The sequence below is a fragment of the Serinus canaria genome, chromosome 1A (genome assembly GCF_022539315.1).
Source record: "Serinus canaria isolate serCan28SL12 chromosome 1A, serCan2020, whole genome shotgun sequence".
Taxonomy (NCBI): domain Eukaryota; kingdom Metazoa; phylum Chordata; class Aves; order Passeriformes; family Fringillidae; genus Serinus; species Serinus canaria.
The window spans coordinates 32,063,677-32,085,711 of record NC_066314.1 but is presented as its reverse complement, the minus strand read 5'-3'; the positions used below and the strand labels follow the sequence as shown (position 1 = coordinate 32,085,711).

At 41.2% G+C, this 22,035-nt stretch overlaps 1 protein-coding gene across 2 annotated transcripts in view; it reads right to left on the bottom strand.

The window, feature by feature from the left end:
- Positions 1-22,035, bottom strand: part of SRGAP1 (SLIT-ROBO Rho GTPase activating protein 1) — a 139,733-nt gene that overhangs the window by 4,579 nt on the left and 113,119 nt on the right. For both annotated transcript variants that reach the window (XM_030237956.2, XM_030237958.2), the window contains exons 16-21: positions 13,731-13,836; positions 10,318-10,542; positions 9,206-9,285; positions 1,335-1,515; positions 650-784; positions 213-558 (exon numbers count right to left, since the gene is read on the bottom strand). In XM_030237956.2, the coding sequence (XP_030093816.2) occupies positions 213-558; positions 650-784; positions 1,335-1,515; positions 9,206-9,285; positions 10,318-10,542; positions 13,731-13,836 (1,073 nt within the window). The remainder of the gene's footprint in view (positions 1-212; positions 559-649; positions 785-1,334; positions 1,516-9,205; positions 9,286-10,317; positions 10,543-13,730; positions 13,837-22,035) is intronic.

The following is a 22,035-nucleotide window of genomic DNA, read 5'->3' as shown; positions in this document are numbered from 1 at the left end:
TTTATTGCTTCTGCAATGTTTACTCCCTTCTGTGCTTCTTCTCTTCAGGATGGCTTAATGCAGCTTCTTTCACACACACTCTGCTTGGGAAGCCAAGTAGGATATTCCCCTGCACACACCTTCCCACCAGAGCATGTGCTCTGTGCTGTGCTATTCAGTGGGATTTGCTGCCCAGAAAATCAAACAGTGCCATAAATAAAAAAGACACAAACCTGAGCTATTGACTCCGGGTCCAGTGGTTTATGGTCATTGAAGCCTGTGTACTGACCAGAAGATGTAGACCTTCTAATGGGAGGGCTATCGATCTTCTTCAGCGAGTCGTGCCTGCTGATGTTGGTGAGGCTGCCGTGGCCCGGCCGGCGCCGCCGTTCAGGGCTGTCGGCGTTGAGGTTACGGTTCTGAAGGAGGGCTCTGGGACTGCAGTGAGATGCCAGGTTGGGGGAGCCCAGCTCCATGGCAGAGTTGGAGAGAGGGTGAGGTGGGTGTACCGGGCAGTGGCCATCACTGCTCCTGCCTGGGCGTCTCAGGGGAGGTGGAGGTTCCGATCTCTTTCTTTGCCTGCACCAGTGGAGAAGAGGTGGAAGAACAAACTGCAGTGACCCAGCAAAAGCACGTGGAGGAGTAATTACTGTGTTTCACTGGGGCTTACCTTCCTAAATACACATCTGAGTGACGGTCAGTAGGAGAGTTCATATCCTTTGATGATGACTTGTCCTCAGTTATGGGTCCGCTGCTGGCCTCGCTGTCTGCTTTTTGGCTCAGTGTGTCTGAGAAAGTATCATCCCTGAACAGAACACAGGTGATATGAGAAGTCAGCGAGTGAGAGCACCTTGGCACTCTCAGCTTTTAATCCCCTTAAGAAAAGCAGGTATGTTGTAAATGCACTGCAGCCCTTGCACATCTCCCAAAATTGTTTATAATCCCTCTGTTTACTGAGCTCTTTACACTTTGAGTGTGTGCAACCTTTCTGTAAAGTACTTTGTCATCCTTGGCAAAGCACGTGCCTAATACCACAAAACAAGAGTTCAGGGCTGCATTTCCCCAGCTCTTGCAAGTCAAAAGTCAGCAACTGCTACACAGAGATAGTCAAATTAAAACAGGTGCAGCAGCATCTGTCTCTTAATGTACTGGGAACGTATCCATAGAAGTAGCTTAGCCTAGTAGTAGTTTCTGATGGAGCTTTCAATTCAGGGCAGTAAAGACAGGTACCCTGCACAGAAAGCAAATATTTAATCTATCTGACCCTTCAAACCACTGACCCATTTGGCAAATACTGCTAAGCACTGTAGACTTCACACCCCCCCAAGAACCCAGTCACACCAGACTCTGCTTACATATCCTGCACCACTATGTACTGGTGAGGCACAAGGCCATCAATTCCATTGTGCCTTCCTTCCCACCAGTCCTCAGATGCTCGGTGATAGAGCAGAAGGGAAGCTCCTTTCTTGAAAGAGAGTTCTCGTGCAGATCTTCCAACATAGTCAAACTTGGCAATAGCTTCTATGGGCTCGCACTCTGGGTGGGAAGAACAACAAATATCAGATTACATATCGCTCTTTTTGGTTTCATCAACCCCATTTTTGCATTGTCTCAGTGCTCATTCTGACAGAGGTCAGCTGAAGGAAGGCAGACTTCAGGCAGTGGTTACCATGTGCTCCTTACAAAGAAATAGACTCGATCTGTGTCCCAGGTGTGAAACATCTGGGCTGCTTCAGCAGCTGCAGAAAACAACAGCATACTCAAATGTTACAACTGCCTTTGGGAGAGAGGCCTCTGCCTCCTGCTGGAAGGGCTCCTGCGTGGTTGGAGAGTGGGATGGGGGCCAGGCAATAAAGACTTCTGAAAATAAAAAGAACTAACTCAGATGAATAATCAAAGGTCCAAGGAACCAGCGTGATAAGGGAAAAGTAAATAGGAGTGCTTTTACCATGTGCAGTGGCAAAGGAAGGAAGACAAGATCAGCCTGTGCATGAGTAGGGATACCCTGCAGAACTGGGCCATGGAATTTCTGTCTTTTACGTGATGAGCATGCAGACCTACTGAAACCCAGTGTCTTACACAGCACCAAAGCCTCCTGCTTTAATTCACTTCCTTAATGCCCTTTTGGAGAGAGACAAGACGGCTCCAGACCACAGGGACAGTCCCTGTGTGGCCTCAAGTTGTTTAAAGCAGCTCTGCCTGCTCCAAAATCCTGAGCTGCTCTGGTTTCTGCAGAGGAGGCTGGTGTTTTCTGAAGCCAAGCACTGGCTACAGCAGTCCTGGCTAGTCCTCTGTCAGAATGCTGGTAAATTCAGCCTTAGTTACCAGCCTTAGGTTGGAAATGGGTTCCATCCAAAAACCTGGGATGGAGACCTACTGATGTCAGCAAAGGGGCCCTGCAGCTATGGCCAGAGCTGTGCCCAGGCATCAAGGAAAAAGCTGTGATTTTAACAAGGTTTTATTTTGTCTGCATAAAACCAAAAGCACCTGAGCTCTAACAGATTTAATTTTGTCATCAAAGTCTCAAAACATAAAGAAAAAACTGCAAAATACAGGTCTAAAAATCACATACTCTGATGATTCCAGTAACTCTAGAGTCCCTGAAATGACTAATTTCTTTACATAATTAGAGCAATATTTAGATGGAAATTAGCATCTGGGCTAATGACTAGCATAGCAACTTTCTGTCTGGTGCAAATTAAAATTGCTGAGGTTGTAATTCCCTAAAGAACCAGGCTGGTAATGAAAGCCACTGTCCCTTTATGACAACATTTTGCACAGGAATGTCTTTTTAAAATTAACTTTGTTCTGCAGTGTGAAAACATAATGACAGCACTTTATTGAGGTTATAGTTTGCAGCTCATTTTTTTAATAACTTGCCCAGCCTGCAGAAGACTGTCTTGTGGCTTGCTGCTTCTGCAGTCACTTTAAGTGTTCCTGTCAGTGACAGACTGCAGTGTGTATAGAAGTTACTAACTCAGAAACTTTACACAGATGGAATACAGTGACATGGGGAATTCACTGTTACAAACACAAAAGTAATGTACGGTGGCAGAAATTATTTTAATTCTATAAATACAATTAAGAACCTAGCAATAACAGTATACATTCCTGAAAATGCATCCTGCTGGATGGCTGTAGAGGAACATATCTTTTTTGTCCTTTGTCTTTTTCCTCTTTTTCTCTTGTGCTTTCTTTGTCTCACACAGCCCCTGCCCTGAACTGCTGACATGGCTGCAACAATGCGGGATCTAATCACTGGTTTTATTTTTTGTTTTCTTCCCTTGCCTTGCATGGGCAAAGCACAACTATCATATTTTACCCCATATTCTGCTTGAAGTTTGTTGTGGGAAGGAAGAGCTTGTGAGCCAGCACCTTTGAATATCAAATGTACTGTGACTTGTGAGTCAGCACCTTTGGTTGTGTGCTGTGGGAACTGAGAACTTACTGCAGCGTACTGTACAAAATAAAGGGCTCATTCACCTCCACTCTTGTGGAAGTCTGCTGTAAGAAATTTAAGGGTGTGTTAGCCAATACCTTTTGAGTCTAAATATTGGACTGGTGGCCAAAGTTATGGTGACTGTACAACAAAACCTAGGAGTTCCTTGATATGTGTCCAGTGTCTTTGTTCGGCCTGATGAGAATTCATAACAAACATCATGGCCCCTATGAATGTCTCACCCTGGTGGGTAGGGCTGAAGAGGTTTCTTGGTTTATGTTTTTAAGCAAAGAAACTATAAAGTTGACACAGAAAGAAACATTCTGGAAAACTGGGAAACCTCTAATGGTGGTGTGGTATTATGATATGCTACCCTGTCATCATTCCTACAGTCTCTCTCTAACAGAAAATGCAGATGCCACAAAGCAACTGTAAGGCACAGAAAATGAAAAGAGGTAAAACCAAACATGCCTGTTTATCTTGCATCATCTTTATGACAGCAATATGAAATGGTAATATGAAATGGCAACAGTGTAACACTGACAAAAGGACACAGTTCTCCTATCATGCGTACTGCTCCTGGAATTTATTTTAAGAAGGAAATACTGAACCAGGTAGGATTGAAAAGGAGCAGATATTTGTACAAACCCTCTGTTATGGTAGAGCTGGTCAAGAATTCTGAAATAAAACCTCTCAGGCTTTGGAGAGCCAGTCACTCACTAACAGGCAATACTTTAAAATGTAAAAAAAAAGAAAAAAAGTCAACCAAACAAAAAAGTTTTACAGTAAGTCATAAAATCCCAAATTTCCTCCACATATTTTCCTTAAGATATTCTCCACAGTTAACTGGTAATGCTCATGAGTACTGGATTGATGGACAAACCCCTAAACTGACTGGCTATGGAATTTCCTGTTTCTCTGCTAACATCAACAGACCATACAGTATCCCACAACTGAGTATACAGGTCTCTTTATTTACAAATCAGTGGATTAAACTAGAAACAGTTCTGTCTTGCTCCATGGAATTATGCTCATCCTCTTTATCATATCCTTCTACCACCTGCAAGACTCACATTCTTTCTCAGAGGTCTGAATGACGTTGTCCCACTGGAACCAGCTGTATGAATTGTTAATGTACCCATAATGGATGTGACTTTTGAGATATGCATATCAGATTGCCTGGGTAACAAATCCCACCTCCTCAGGGAGGAGTGCCCAGAAAATTTCACACAGATTTCATGAAGAGGACAAAAAATTAGTTCAGACATGTTTTCCTACTGTGAAAGGGGTGTTTTCATTTCTTTATACACAGAGATAATTTTCCTATAGCAAACAGTATTGAGACTGCACTTAAACAGTAATTCACCTTGTGACAGGTCAAGCTTTAATAGTGAAAACCAAAGTACCATGACAGTTACTCCTAAACATAAAAGCATTTTGGAAAGTTAAGCCATGTAATATCAAGGTTACTCAATGACAGATGAGTATTTCCAAAAAGCTAAGGCAATGAAAGCTAAATTTGGGATCTGTAACTCAAATTCTGTGTGGTACTGAATGTCTAACAGTAAAACTGACAGCTCGGAGGGAAGTGTAATTGCACTGCTCTGCCTGTACCTGCAGGCAATCAGCTAAAATACCAAGAAGTGTTTGGTGGCATACAGGATCTCACCAGCTATCATCTCTAGTGAATCAGGAAATGATATGGAAAGGAAAAATCAGGACAAACTGAAGAACTGTGGGAACAACTTCTGCAGCTTGGGAGAGCAGAAAGGGCAGAATAAATGTGTTAGTTTTAGTTTTGAGATTGGAGTGCCAGATGTAAACCTAACCTCCCTACAGAGGTGATGGCACTGAATTGGCCCTCAGCTGCCCTCCATGCCTCAGGGCACAAGCAGCTAAGGAAAGGAGGGAACACCATCCCTTGCACTTTTTCTAGAGGAGTTGCTGCTGCTCTGCTCCACACTTACATACAGTCTGTTGGGAATAAAGTATGTCCTCAAGCTCCCCAGGAAGATGCTATCTCCCTATTTCTTGATCTGCATCCCATCAGAGAATAGAGTGGTTTTGTAATTTCCAAGCCCTGTCCTCAGGACAGCAGTTCTCTGACTGGGAAAAGCAAAAGCAAAGAACTGTTGCAAGGTGTTGACAAACCAGAATTTGACAAAGTGCCGATCACAGCACATGCTACCGAAGAGCAAGAGAATGACTATGTGTCGGGAGTAACAATGTACAGTCTGACATGTCCCTGTAAGTTTTGTTTTCAGCAGAAATACCATCTAAAGTTTTATCCTAAGTTTATGAGATATCTATGGAGAGTATGGCACTAATTTTATGTATGTTTTCCTAGGAGAACTCCATCTGTCTAACTTCCTCAGGAAATGTTTACTTCCTTTGCAAACAATCTAGTCACTCTTTACCATATGACTCCAACAAGAATAAAAAATCTCCATCAATTTGAAGGTAAAGGAAGCATGCTAACAGCTGTTTCAGTAAAACATGAACAACACCCCTTGAATCTTGACTGCAGAGACATTTTCAGGTAAAGGTTTGTCTGCAGCAAAATTACAGGTAGATGGGGTTTTTTTGTGTCTCAGCTTGAGTACAAAAGTTCTGAACTTCACAAATTAAATTTCATTTCCAGATTGAGGAGAAAGGAAAAACTTTTATGTTTCCCTTATCAGGATACTTTCTGTATATCTAAAAAAGCCTGAAAATACCACAGAAAAATGCAGCTCCTTTTCTTTCCTGCTTCCCTTTCCAGTGATACATGAACACCTGTAATCTTAGGGAGAAAAAACCCACAACAATTTATTTGCTTAAAATAAAGCAGTTATGAAATATTTATACGCTCATTTATTTGTGCTAGTATTTTTCCCCTAATCTACTGCATTTACCTCTGTGGACATAATTTAGTTTTTAATTTTTAAAGTCTTGTAGTTTTCTAAATTGTAATGAACATTTCTAGCACTACTGACAAAGCCCCTACAGATGGGTATTTTCCCAGTAGGTGCAGAGAGAGACACTTGCAGTTTAACTTTACAGCAACAGTAAGTAAAATAAATCCTTTTGGTTTTGATCGCAACCTCTGGATTATGTTTCAATGACCCTGTAATTCCTGTGGGGTAGGCAGCTTGCTCTTATGTATGTATACAATATTTTAGCATAAAACTAATCAGATTTTCAACATGAAAAAAAAAACCCTTAGCATTTACAGGATCTGCTTCTTCCATGTTCTAACAGAGGGAGCCATGTAAGTACCACGTGTCCGATCAATACAGCAGCAATGCGGCACCTCCCTTTCTCTCTCTCCACATTCAGCTGGCAGTGATGCATCCAGCTTATAATCAATGAATCAATCACATTAAACCCCCAAAATACTCCAGACCCTTTAGCAGAAGGGTTTTTGTAATCCACCACATGTTTATCAGTGACTCTCACAACATTCAGTAAGTAAACAGAAAAATTTTCACCTATTTTCTTATCTGTGTAAACAATACTTTTTAAAAGGAATTGTCCAGAGCACAATCACATGAATGTATGTGAAAAGAGAGAGTGAGTGCATTTAATTTAAAGTCTGTAACCTACATTAGAAAAATGTGCTACTACAAGAGAAAGCCATATTAATGGAAAAAAATGGGTTAGAGCTCGCAGGTTGGAATCCAAAATGAACTGTTTTTCTGTGCAATCCAGGCTTGTTAATCTTCAGCTTTGCAGCAGTATTTATCTAGCTTACAAATATTTTTGTGCTAACAATTATTTCACTGTAAACACAGATGTCCGCTTCCTTTTGGCACTGAATTAATTAGAAAGGTGTGATGAGGCAACTAGAATTAAACTACTGGGTGATCTAGTGAACAAAAACCCATGTCTTGAGCAGATAAATCTTTTAACAGAACTTTGTCCTGTTGACAGGTATTCTCTTCAGGGTTTGTCTTCCCCAGTGGCACAGTCACAACACAAGTAATACTACGACAGGAATGTAAAACTGGTATAACAACACAGTGGTGGGGTACAGCCCATGATGATGCACATCTGAGGCACAAATGATGCATCATGTGATGCCACAGTCCTGCTCCTCTGTATCCTGCTGATGTTCTCATCTTTCCTAGCATGGCTTTGAAGTAACTGCTTTGATGGCTGCTGAAAAGCTGCGCTTCTTCTCCATGTCCACTCGTGCCTTTGTCTGTCAGTTTGGTCATGGGACCCTGAAGTTGGCCCCAATATATTGAACTGATGTGTCATCTACATTAAACTTGTGCTCTAAATGAGAGACAGGCAGATTTCCTCAGCTGCCACTCTTGCTTCATACCTCCAATGGAAGGAGCTCTTCTAAAGTACATCAATACTGTCTTGGAAAAATAAGGTGCAACTATGAGTTTGTTCACACTGATTAGAAGAGATGTGCTGTAGAAGGATGGTGGGTTTAGTTGTACAGAGCTGGTCAAGAGGAACCCATGCACAGCCTGTCTTGTAGAGCTGTTGGTACTCCCTGCTGCACAGGCATGGCTATACACCCGGGCAGAAGACCAAGATTTCTTTCCTACTCTGTTTTCCCTCCTTCTGTAATGTCTGCCCACCCAAATGTCCCTCCTCTCCAAAGAGCTGCACTGACAGACTCTGCCTGCCCCTCCTCACCTTGGCAAAGGGGAAGAGACAGACAATCTGTCACTGACAGCCTGCGTACGTGACAAAGCAGACGGGTACAGCCAGAGTGGAACTATTGTTTACCTTGCTCTGTGTGCAATGGGACCAGGGTAGGCAGTTTCCTATACATACACCTTCCGGCTTCCCTTCCCTACAGCAATTGTCCCAGCTCCTGAACAGTATCCTTTATGACATTATTTAAAAAAAAAAAATCCTTCTCTGCTGTAGCTCTTTTCCTCCCCTCTCCTCTGCTCTGTCTTTTCCTCTTCCTTCCTCCACACATCCTCTGCAAGGGACAAGGGGAAGCTTTTGTTTCTACTGCTGTACGTTGCTGGTTGCTCTGTCTGGGTTGCCTGCTGGCCAGATAGGCAAAGAGCTCACACTGCTGCTCTTCTCTACGTGGACTGTTATTCTGAATCCTTCACCTCTAATGAGCTACTAATTCTCACAAAAATAGTAGTTATATAATAATTTTGAGAATCCTTTTCTATCTGTAAAATTTGCTTGAAACTTGGCAGAAGTTATCGTGAGGGACATCTGAAGGATGGTCAAACTGTCACAGTTGAATACACACTTATGACCTGGATAAAAAGAATTAATATAATAGAGTTGCATCATTTTTTTCATTGATACATCTCATACCCAGAAGTATATGTGATTGATATTTACAGAAAATTATTACTGTTCAAAAGTTTCACTGTGGGGGGTACACACATGTTTTTAAGTTGTTATAAATACTTTAGAGCAGCTTTTAAATTCATATAAAAATAGAGCTTCAATGGCAAATATCCTCTAGCTGCAATATTTAAGGGCACGCTTTTGACAAGCTTAGTTTTTGTAGACAAAAGAGTCACTAAAAATGTAACACTATGTCAGAAAATAATATGTGCTGACTGAAATAGTTTCTCTCTTGCCCTTCCTGTGACTGGGCAAATCAGGAGAGAACAAGGAAACAGCTGGTCAAACACAGATGAATCAAGAGTGCAAAAGTACACAAACAGAGATTGAAGATTTGGTACAGAACATCAGGACTGAAATCTCCTTCTTTCAAATAAGACACAGTTAGGAAAGGAAGAAGGCCTCCTGCCTGGAACACCTGTAGAACTTACCCCCATCAAAGGCACAGTAAAGTAACAGACTCACCGTCTTCACTGGTGTGGGGCTCTGTACTGGCATCCTGGTCCCCCTCCTCCAAGGTACCATGCTCACTGTATGGGCTGTCACTGGAGGCAAGCAGAGAGGAACCACATACATCAAAAATATGCCACCTCCGTGAAATTATTTAAAATTATTCTTATAATGTTACAAAGTTAAGTGCAACATAATTATCCTAGTGTGCTATGAATACATAATTAATAAAGAAGCCTAAATGCATTTCCTTGAAACAAAATTCTAACATTAAGAAGCCCTCAGAATTGAGGGCTTTGATTCCTTTATAAATAAGAAGTGTGTGTGTTTGCTGCCAAGGGGGTGTCCTGGTTTTGGCTGGGATAGAGTTAATTTTCCTCCATGTAGCTGGTACAGTGCTGTGTTTTGTATTCAGGATGAGAATAATGTTGGTAACACACTGATGTTTTAGTTGCTCCTGAGCAGTGTTTACACTGAACACCCCACCATACCTGCAAGTAGACTTGGGGGCACAAGAAGCTGGAAGGAGACACAGCCAGGACCCCAAGCAACCAAATGGGTATTCCAGACCATGTGGTGTCATGCTCAGCATATAAACTTGGGACAAAGCTGGTCAGGGGCTGCTGCTCGGGCACTGGCTGGGCACCCATCAGTGATGATGAACAAAAGCATAGTGCAGCACTTGTTTTGCATATACTGATTATTGTTATTTGCCCTTTCTTTTCTGTCCTATTAAACTTCTTCATTTCAACACATGAATTTTACATTTTTTCCTCAATTCTCTCCCTCATCACACTGTGGGGAGAGTGAGTGAGTGGCTGTGTGGTATTTAGCTACCTGCCCTGTTAAAGCACAAGAAAAGGAGCAGGCATCATAAGCTGAAATTTTCTAAGGTGGTTCACTGCCAAAGAAACAATTTCCTACCTGCCTGCATGCTCTGTACACCCAGAATTCTATCTCTGGCTGAACACAAAGCAACTTCCTCCACAAAAAGTTGTAGGAAACACCATCATGATTGCCTTTGCTTCACTTTTTCATACTTAACACTTTACTGTGTCGATCTAAATGCTCCTCTCATTTATCTTCATACTTCCACCCAGCCTAGTGATTTTGTTTAGGAGACTTACCAATAGTCATCTCCAGCCATGCACTTTTCATACACTGGTCCATCAAGTTCTTTCACATCTGGAAAAATAGCCTCATGATGGATGATGATAGTTTTGATTATCTCATTCACATGTGCCTGACAAGACACCTGGTCTTGTATGTCTGGAACAGGCATCAGGGTTGGCCCAAAACAAATGGCCAAGTTGTATGGATCCATCATGTTTTCATCACTGTACTGTGAAAGGCTGTTATAACAGAAAAATCAAGAAAATTGACTTTTCCACTGTAACTAACCTTGTTCTGAAAACTGTAGAAAACTTTTTAAAATCACAACTTAGAGATTTCCTGTTGTCATTGACAATCCCACATAAAGTAACAGAATGAAAACCCAAGATTTCTTCACTAGATTATATACACTATAAAGTGAGTTTACAGCACATATATATTTATGTATATATATATGTGCTCCCAGGCTACCATGCTGAGTGCACACTGACTTAATGGGCTAACATCAACTGCTGCTTCTATCTCAGCAATGCTCCAAGTGAACTGAAGGCAAAGTGGGTACACATTTCCATTAGACCTTGGCACATCTCTTTCAACAGCTGGCTACACAACTTAGGCACACTGAATTGTCTTCTGCAGGCAACTAGATTCCTGGATCTTGCAAGGGCTCTTGTGACTTTTGGTTTCTGTTTTTACCATACAGACTAAAATTCCTAAGCACCTTGCCTTCTGCCCACGAACTCCCACAACAGTTTCATTATGGAAGTGTCCAAATGAAAAGCCTTCATTGTTATTAATCAACTTTTGCAAGCTCTCCTTTATTCCAGAAATGCAAGGTTCCTAATCTCTTAATTTGAATGAGAAATTGCTATTTATTCCCTTGTTTAAAGGCATTGGCATTTTTACTGAATGCCTTTTCTGGCTTTTGAATGGTTCTGTGTGGGGCCAATCAAGTAGAATCTGAAGTGCTGGGATGCCCTATAAATACAACACCATGTTTCCTCCAGAAAGGGAATTTTAGAGAGTGTTTTCCATGTTTAATCAATACATATGCATGAGGCAAACCTTCTACATGACTACCCTCATAACTAGCTTTTAAAATTAATCATGTTTGCCCCTTTATAATGCCATGATTTACTATCCTGTCCTGTGTGTTAATTGGAGACATCTTGTTCTTCTGATTTATCAGGTGGTTCAGACTTTATACATGCAAAACTGTAAAAAATGATTGTAGCTATCATTGCGAAATGTGAAGTTCTGCTGATGGCTGTTAATAAGCATGGCTCCTCAGGGCTCAAGAGCAAGTCTGGTACTGTTCAGCATCTCCAGGAAAGACCTACACAAGGGGATGGAGTTCACACTCAGCCAGCTTACAGGTGATGCCACACTGGGAAGGGAGCAGTAAATGTGCCAAAGGTCAGACACAGGGCTACCATTTAGAAGAACCTTGACAAGATGGAGGAATGGAGAAATGGGAATTCAACTAAGTTCAATAAGGATGAATGCAAAGTCCTGCCCATGGCATGGAAGTCATTCCACAGCATTTGCAGAAGAGAAAAGCCAGCAGGTTAAGGGAATGAATTATTCCTTTTCAACTGGTGCTTGTGAAGCTGCACACGAGGTTCTGTGGCTAGTTTTGAGAGACTGACAAACTGGTACAAGCCCAGAAAAGGACTACTGCAGAGATGGCTGGGGAGCTGAAGCATATGCATTATAATCTAAAGAAGAGAGAATTGGGTTTGTTCAGCCTTTGGATAAAAAGGTTACTGGAAAATTTAGCTGCAATCTCCTACTATATATAAAATTATTAACAAAAGCAAGACAGACACAGGTGTAAAGAGATGAGAGGCAGTAGACACAGCAAGGGATATTCCAAGGAAAGCAGGAAAAAATTTCTTTACTGTAAGAGTGACCTAGTACTGGGACTGACTGCCTGGAAAGGCTGTGGAGTTGCTGCCATTTGAGGTTCTTGACTGGCCAAAGCCTTGAGCAACTTGATCTAACTTTGGAGCTTTGTGTGGGAGGCTACTGCAGGTTAGGTCTGCCATGAGACCTCATGACTTCATGTGGTCAAGCAGGCATATGCAAAAAACTGCATATGCAAAAAGCAGAATGGGATTTGCAGGAAGTCAAATAATGGGAATATTTTTCTGTGGATGTACCAGGAGCAATTTGGAGGCAGTAAGGTATTTAATCTGCTTTCCAAACTGCATTCCTGTGGAGAGCACAGATGTAGCTAACATGATCACATAACAAGTACAACCCTACACAGCTCTGGTTGATCTGTATGTCTCTGCAGAGGAGAAGCTGTGATGCAAGCTTTTAAGACATTTACATGGTGTCATTTTTGGGGGATGAATTCAGCTTCAAATGAATGGTCATTTTCATAAAACTTTAGATCTCTGTCTCTCTCTTACACAGTGCTTGAAACTGGTTCAGAAAAGCTAGAAGAAAGGAAACAGGAACAGCTGTGACTACAGGCATGAACAAATAACCTGGCTGCAAAAGACCCTGTTTCTATAGGAACAGACAGGCTGAATGAAATGGGGAAGGTCACAAAGACAGAATGAATCAGCAAAGGGCAAATTTAGGAAAAAAGAGGAAAAAGGTGATATGAAAACAGATAGAACAGGAAACAGACAAATTGACGGTAGAAAGAGAAAAGTCAGGATCAAGGCAAAGTGCACATAAGCAAAATTTTCTGTGAAACCTTATTGGGGTCAGCAAAACCAGAGAGGGCCATGAAGGACTGGAGGAAGAAACACAGTTCAATTGCCCATGGCTTTTATTTTCTCTTACAGGAAGAAGAAGTTTTTTTCTGAGATGATGAAGACATGAACACCACTTTCCCTCTCACACAACCCTCCTTCCAGCCTGTGTTTTGCAATGTGAGAAACAAGCTACTCTACATCAAAGCATACACAGGGGATGTGTGCTCTCTATACTCATACTCCTGTTATCAGAAAACAGAAGCAGCAAGACAAAGTCTCACCCTGGCAGTGCCTAGCATCAAACAGGTAGCTTGTAGTGCCTGTGTTGCTTGAATATACTGGGTTTTTTTTCCCATCAGGAGAAATCAGCTTGAGATAAGGAACAGAAATGCATTTTTAAATTGCATAAACTAGTTTTGATGTAGCTACAGTTATTTTTCTTATCAGCTTATTTTGTTGCCAACTTTAATGCTGTAGCCTGCACTCCCCATTTCAGACAACACTTTTATCTGTCTTGTTCAATTCTGGACAAATGGAATTTTAATTTGAATGGAATCCAGTGCTTTCATTCAATTTCCACTGCCAATGAGAAGCTCATATTTTGTATTAAATTGAGCTTAACTGTGAATTTTGCATAGACTATGAGTAAACCCAAGGACGTTCAACAGCAGCAAAGGAAGGCAGAGAAATCTGCAGTACCTGGGGTCAGTACTTACTGATTGAGGAAGGCAAAGAGGTATCTCATCACTATAAGGACCGACCTGGGCAAAGTAAGGAGGAGTTTGCGGATGTGAAGAGCCCTCTCATAGAGATTGTCTATTCCTGCAAACAGAAGAAAATATTTTATGTTCCCTTATATATGATGGTCAAAAAGAGCATTCAAAGTAAATTTACTCAATTTACTTTGACTTCTTATCACATGCCTCTAATCCTGGCCTATTAGAAAAATGAGATCTAGAAGTTCTTTCCTGTCTCATTAAAACCACACAGCTTAAAAGTAACAGTTTTTAAAGAAGATATAAATCTAAGTGAAATGCTGGACACCTGCTGAGCTTGACAGTTCACAAAACCACAAAATCAGTACAAAACCTGAAGGAACCAAGGAAAGATGCTGGCCTTTCTTTTCAAATACATTCTCTTTATTTGAATTTCCCCATCAGATATATAATACAATCACCAAGCTTCTCTAGCAAATTTTCTTAATCAAATGTCCAGCTATAACTCTCTTAGTGGCAAAATAGGAGAAAGGCCTTATTTTCTTTTTTTGGTATGGAGCCAAGAAACACAAAGATTGCATTTTTCTCAAATGATTTTACAGCAGTCCACAGAAATTCTTCTGAAGTGGGAAAAATCATCTGATAAAAGCATCAGTTCCTAATGTCTTGTAACAAGGATGCACTATCTTCTGTGTTGGTCAGAAATACTATGTGGCTGCAAGTCGGGCAATGATGGGATAAAAGCTTGAACCGATTTTCAGAAAAAGCAGTATCTCAGTTTTTAACTCAGTGTGTTTTCTGAGTCCACAGTAAATGACACTGTGAGAACAACCTCAAATTTCAGTAATGGTTTTTAGGTGAGCCAAGAAAGTATGCTGCAATTAACAACATCTAGGGGAAATCTTAGCAGACTAAGACGAGAAATCCTATCCAGTGGCACTAAAGTGGATATTCAGAAATTTGGAAATCAGAAACAGGAGCTGAATCCAAGACCTGAAAAGCAGATTGTACCACAAAATGTGGTATTTAGGAACACACAAATAAAATAATTACTTATGTAAAAATGTGGTAAGCGTAAACAGAATTACTGGTGTGTAATTCTGTTTACCAAAGAGCACTTATGTGCTCTTTGGTATGGCTATTACAGTATTTATTTGTAGATGCAAAATGTGTGTTGACTTACATTTCTTAGAAGAAAACTGGCATCTTGTAATTGTTATTTTGGTATTAAAAACTAAGCATTAGAAGAGCACGTTGGCATCAAGACTTTGTTTGCCACCTAGAAGTGTTATAAGCTCACTAGGAAATGCCAGTGCAGCAAAACAGTGTGAGATCTGCTCCCACATCAGCATTCACAGGAGATTCTACTGGCTCAGCACCACTCATGTGCTGGAACAAAAGATTCTGGGACGGGATCAAACTGGCCTCCATCAGAGTTCTGTAGAAGCACAAGAGCCTACCACTGCTTGCAAGGAGGAAGTCCATTTGGGTTATGGGATCTACTGCAGAGGCAGAGTAGCAAAACTCTGGCAGGAAGTAAAACAGTATTCCCCAGCAGAGACATGGAAGGCTGGACAGTGTCCCTGGTGAGCTGCTGCAGAGCTGGTAGAAAAAGGACTGCTGACAAGCTGTATAATTTATAACCTAATGAGTCACTCTGAACCCAAACACTAGCTGGAAATCAGTTCAAGCCGTCTCAAGTGGAGCATGGGACCTGAAATTTATTTTTATGTTTCTTGTAAACATGGACTGCATGAGTCAAGAAGTATTTCTGATTGCTGGTTAAGAACTGGTGTCCATGGCAGGGACATGCCAAGTCTGGGAGCTGCTTGCATAGTGAAGATCCAGAGATTAACTACAGCTGTCCTTTCCCATTCCAATGCATCTTTCAACACTCCTGCTTCAGCAGCACTGTGTGCTGCATGTGGGAAGCTGGAGGGGAGTTTTGATGCAACACCAGCACTTGCCTTCTGCACTACAGCCTTTCCTATCTAATACTTTGTGCTACAGTCCTGCCTCCTCCAGACAATTCTGGAGACTGGCCCTGCTCCAGGTTCAGTCACTGCTAAATTCAAATCAGACCTGAGAAATGCGCCAGGCTGGGACCCAAGGTGGGTTCAGCAGCTCCTTCTAGCAGTGTGTTGCCTGTATGGCTGCAATAGCTCTGTCTAAACTAGTGAGCTCAACCAGGATGGGGCACACTGGCAGGCAACTACCACTCAGTAATTATCACACTCCAATGTGCTTGTGGTTCCTGCTGACTACAATTCTTCTAAGCAATTCCTAGACAACTTTGACAGATGCATGAGTCAGGAACCAGTCCCAGTAGTCAGCACAGAGATGGTGGAGTAGGTACAGAGATTCTGGCTGTGTAGTCTCGTGTTGAACTATCCCAGCTGTCCTACCAGGAGCATGATCAGTACTAAGTACTGGAAGTGACCTGAACTCCATACTGAAGCAGTTACAAGCCATACACACTTGAATGAGATGTGTGCGTTTCCAGTACTTTCCTGGTAACACTGGACCCAGTTTCCATGAACATCCCTTTACTGAAAATCCAAACTACTGTCAAGAGGTAAATTTATGTGCTTTCCACTTTATTTCAAGTGGCTTTTATTTCCCAGCACTGATTTGGTTTAAAGGAGCTAGGTAATGATGTAATGTATTTGCATGCTGTTTTTAAATGTGGAACTGGATTTCCTCATTGCTTGAGTGTATGCAGCACATGAGTGTTCGGGTACTTAGGGAAGATGGAATGAATACAGAGCAATCTTTTAACATGCAGGCAGAAAGAATTTGCAGCTCTGTTGCTTCCCATGCAGAAGAAAGCTAAAACATTGCTTTGCCTCCAATGGCTTTGCTGAAGAGAGCCTCAGGGCAGAAGGGTCATCTAAACTATGAGCTGGTTGCTGCAAGGAAATAATGGCAAGCTCGATGCAGGAGAGAGTTGGACACGCCTCCCTTCTCACAGTACTTCTATTGGAGACACTATTTCATTACTCTGATTTTTTTTACCTGAGTGCCTGATGAGGTATTATCCATTTCTCAGCTAAGAAAACAGAAGTTCTTGCTATTACATGATTTGTCCTAGTAAGGCAATTTAATTGCCAAGCTGAAATAGAAATCAGGGGATTTGAAAACTGGTTCATTACTCTAACGATATGATGAGACTCATATTCCCAAAGACAAGCAAGAGGACAAGCCTTTAGCAAGGCCAAACACACTGAGAATAATGTACTTTTTCTTACTGCGGAGAGAGACGGGGAAGAGAGATGTCTATAAGGACACAGGAATATCAACTATAAATCAAGACTAATGTCAAGTAAATAACACAGAGTGTGAAATGGTTATTATTTTCTAGCTCCCAGTTCTCAGAGCAAAGCAAAACTTTTGGAGCTCTGGTCTGACACATCTGCCTTCCAGACCCATCTCTGCCATGGGTTGGGGTCAAACCCACAAGCAGGAGTTTCTTGTCAGCTAAATGAGAAGCAGTTTGTTGTGGGAACACTGTGCTTCTGTCAAAGCAGAGCACAGGAGATACTGGTAGGGTGAAACAAGAGGAGGGGAAGGAGGCAGCTTCTGGAGTTTCACAACTATAGCGCTTTGTGGAAGAGCCAGGCACCTGAGCCCAGAACTATTAATGCATCTTCATCAGACAAGAGTGGAAGACAGTTTCCTAACAATATAAGGAATTTGATTTTCTGTCTATCCATAACATTATCTAGGCATCAAAGTTTCTGAGGTGTTTTAGATCTAAGAAGCCTCCACCAGTTACTACAAAAAATGAAAACAGAAAGCTTCGAGGTCATTTAAGTCTACAATCTTAGCCTATGACTTCACTTTAATCCCCTCTGAGGGATGTCTGTCCAACTTGTTCATAAAATCCTCCAAAAAGGAATATCACAAATTCCACAAGAAAATCAGTTGAGGTGCAGTCCTGCATTGCTCTTGGAAAATACTTTATTTACTGATCTCACAGGGACTTACTCTGCAAATGTTCCATGTCCTTGATCTGGATGAATGAATTCAGATGAGATTAATGTCATTGCATATATTTATCAGCTAGCTGCCTCTCTGTCAGCCACACACTAAGGACTGGTTCTCAATCACATGAGATATACATAAATCCTAGGCACTCAAGCCTTGAAAAGTGCTTCAACACTCAAGCCCTGAAAGTGAAAACTTTCTCCAAGAACACTGGAAACTCTTTTGGAGAGGCACTGTCACCTACACTGACTGTAGAGACACACAGAAACAATCAATCTCTACTTTTCTCTTCCAGGAGAAATAACAGTTTTAACCACCTGGTGACTCAGGATGAGGTTTTTGAAAGGTAACTATAAAGTGAAAGAGATCAGAAGTGAACAATCTACCACAGAAGAGTAGAGGAAACCTGAGAGGGGAGAAAACGCAGTTACTAACAAAAGCCCCCAAACACAAATAAACAAAAACTAACTTAGAAATGAAAATAGGGGTATATCCATCCCAAATAACATTAAGGAAATGTAAAATAAAGTTTAATTAAACAATAACTGAGGTAGTGGAGCATGTAAAAGGCAATATACTCAAATATATCAATGCAGTGATGCAGAATACAAGTCTTTTGCATGAGAGCAATTACTGGTGGTTTCAAAGTATTTTGGGCCAACTGGACAGCTGCATGCTACTCCATTTTTTTAATTTAAAGAAGCAAAGGAAGCACTGTAGTTGGTTGTACACACAGTCTCTCCTGCACTGGAGGTGAGACATGGTTATCCAACTGAGAAGGTTCAGCCTGGGAGCAGGCAGAGCTCAGAAACACCTGAAAACAACTGAAACATCAGTTCTGGATTGCAAATGTTTGACCAGCCTCTCTAAACAGCCAGCCTCCATGGGCCAATCTCAGTATGAACAACAGGACTGCAAACATTTGGCAAAGGGAAGATACTGTTGATCAAAACATATGGAAGAAGAAACCTGGTGTCAGCAACTAATGAATTGTGTTACAACCAACATCCAGTGCTATGCAAGGTAAGCATATTTCACAAGCAATGACAGCACAAAGGAGGAAGCAAACAATGGCAATGTCTCTCTGCTTTAGGACCATGGCTTTGAAGGATAAAATCCAATGTAGTATCTCTTTGTGGGAGTTACTTGCAATTTCCACTTGGTATGGTGCCTACTAGTAACAGAGTGAATGCCTAATGCGTATTTTACACACCCTGTGAATGTCAAATGGGACTGAGTTACACTTGCAGATGTAATTTTTATGGTCAATTTGCAGCTGACAAGTTATCTACATGAATATGTATTAGTGCTGAAGTTAACAATTTGTGCCTCTTTTCATTTTGGTCGATGAGTCCAATCCAGCTCAAAGGTATGTATATATTAACTGAGCAGGGCCACTTACAGCTCTTTCAGATCTATTTAAGAAGGCATTACCAGAGGACAAACCCAGCAGTCTCCACTGTCACTTAGGGAGGAAAACACTTTCTATTTTGGTAAAAGTTTTTCATGGAGAGTTGATGATTCTGAGTAGTTTTTTAGTCTTTAAGTAATGGGCAATAGTCTGGAAAAGAAGTAAAATAATTTTCTTTCATAACATTTAGGTCTTTGGGTAAACAGGCACTGCTGGTGGCAAGGGACTAAAATGATAAAAATCATAAGAAAAAAAGGACATCAGTTTTCATTCATCTTTCCATTTCTGACTATGAAATTTAAGGCAAGGGAGATGAAACCATGAAGAACTGTAATGCTCTGTGCAGACATTAAGCAGTCTGAATAGCTGAGATGTGGCTGCTGCTGCATGGCACAGCTGTCTATGTAAATGTGGACTCAAGTAAGCCATGTGTGTAAGAGCTCATGCCAGGAGAGAAACTGCAGTCCCCCAGCAGTGAAGTGAATGAGTCCCCCCAGCTGGCTCACTAGCCAGCCCTACTGAGTTCAGCTTCTGCACCTTCTGCCTCCATGCAGCTCCTGTTACAAATACTTGTTTTTGGCCCAATCTTTCCTACAAAGGGGCAGAAAGAAGTGCAGTGTGACTCCCCTCCTTCCCACCCCAACCTTGGATTGTCCTCTGGAAAACAGAATGCTGCTGGGACCAAGAGTAGCCACTCCTTAAGATGAGAAGAAACCATTATGGCCCATTATCAGATGGATTCTTTATGTTCTGTTCTACCTTTCATGCTTGCTCTGACCCAGCACATACAACTTGGCCCAAATTTTATCTAAATTAGATCATAAGCCCAAACAGAATAACATTGTTCTCATGAGTGTAATTAATATAAATTGGCATAAAAATCACAGCAATTTCACGTTGTTTCTACTGTATTTACAAAATGGAAAGCATTAACTCACAATGCTCTATTTCATTTGGAAATACATGCATAAATGTAAAGGAATTTCTCTGTGGCTGTTCTGAGGAAAGGTTCATTTTGCAGCTGTAGCCTCAATTATGCCTGACATCCATAACTAAGTACTTCAGTTCCAAGGGGTTTTTCACTGGCAATATTACATTTCCATATAAAATGTGTGACATTCTGCCCTTTTACAGTTTTATGTGAACATTAACTTTACAAATTTCCTTTCTCCCTCTACCCTTCTGTAACAATTTCTGCCAACAATTAAGAAACCACACTGACATTTATCTTGAAAAACTACTTGAAAAGAATGTTTATTCCTTTCCTCACTGTTTTTCAGATCATGAATGCAACTTGAATTAAGAGTATTTAAAAACGCATAATTAAACATGTGAAAGTTTTGTGGATTTTATGTATCAACTGTGATCTAAAGAAGCTACATTAACCGAAGTTCTCACAGAAAAAGGGAGTCTGGCCCTGCTCCCATTAGCAGGAAGACCAAGATGCATAATATGTATTCTGTGCCACATAAGCACAGAAAAAAACTTATACAACTATGACTGATTCAAAGTCTGAAATGAAGGAGAAATCTTGCCTAGACAATTTTCCTGTTTGCAAGATATCCAGTGTTAAGCTTAAAATATAGCAATGGCAATGGTGTTTTTGACCCATGGTTTATGACAGTATGTACCATGTAGGTGCTACATAGTGTATTTTGAAATGCTGGGGTTTTTTGTTTGGTTGTTTTTTTTGTTTGTTTGTTTCTGTTTTTCCCAACAAAGCATTCTGATTCCTTGGAAGTGGTGCACCATTCAACAAAGCACATAGAACAGTACCCAGCTGTAAAAATACTCCACCTCAGGCTTCTCAGATAACCAGAAGATGCAGCCACACAGCCCTTTGTTCTCAGGATATGGTTCTGGGGCTGGCTCTGGGTGCAAGGCACAAGAGCTGTTCTTGTCCTCATACTTCATTCAAACTCCCCCCACTGTGACAACACAAAGCAAACTCACCCTGGTGTGCTCACAGAGAAAGCCCCCTTGTCCCAATTTGCCCCACTTAACTAATTCTCCTCCCTGTGCTGAAGGCATTGATATGCCATTTTAGCATGCCCCTAATGATAACCTCGTGTAAACCAAACCAAACAACAAAATTATCCCCCCCATGCTTCTCCCAAAACCTGTAAGAAAACAGGTATCAGGCTCTTACAACATATCAGACTAAAATCCTCTGCTTTCCTGTACAACAGGTATACCAAAAGTCAAAGCTAGCAGAACTACTCAGTCATTACACCTTGTTTTGACAAACTGTCATAGAGATGACAATCCAGATTTATAACATCCTCAGAGAACACAGTCTAAACCAGGATCAGATGGCAACACCTTTCTCAATAAACATTTTAAAATGTTGTTGTGAAAAGCAGGGACTTTGTTCCAGGCTGTTGTTGTTACTGATTTCAGTTCTGCTGGATGACACTATTATTTAAATAAAAGGTTGTCAACTCTTTCGCAAGAAAATAATTAATTGCCTACTAGGAACATGCAAGAGTTGGGCATTCTCTATGGAAAAGATCTTACAAGATACAAGATACAAGATCTAGCACTAGGGATCTAGTATTCACAGCCATTTTTCTCGAAGTTCTTTACAACAAAAGAAAGACTTTTTTCAGGGTAACTGAACAGGAACCCTCTCAGACAGTGATGTTCTGGAAGGCAGGTGAATCTCTCCTGCCTGTGCAGGTGCCACATAGATGTATCTGCTCAGTCCATTGAGCTTCCACCCCTCTTTCCAAATACCCCATTCCCTCTTCAGCACCTTCAATGGTGAATGAGAACTCTGAAATCATGCAGGTTCCTCTTCTTGGAAAACATTTATAAGGCTGGGTATTTTAAAATTTAGTTTACAATTGTATTTAAATCTCTTCAACACAGCAGATGGCAGTAACATCTTCAGGCGTATGAACCACC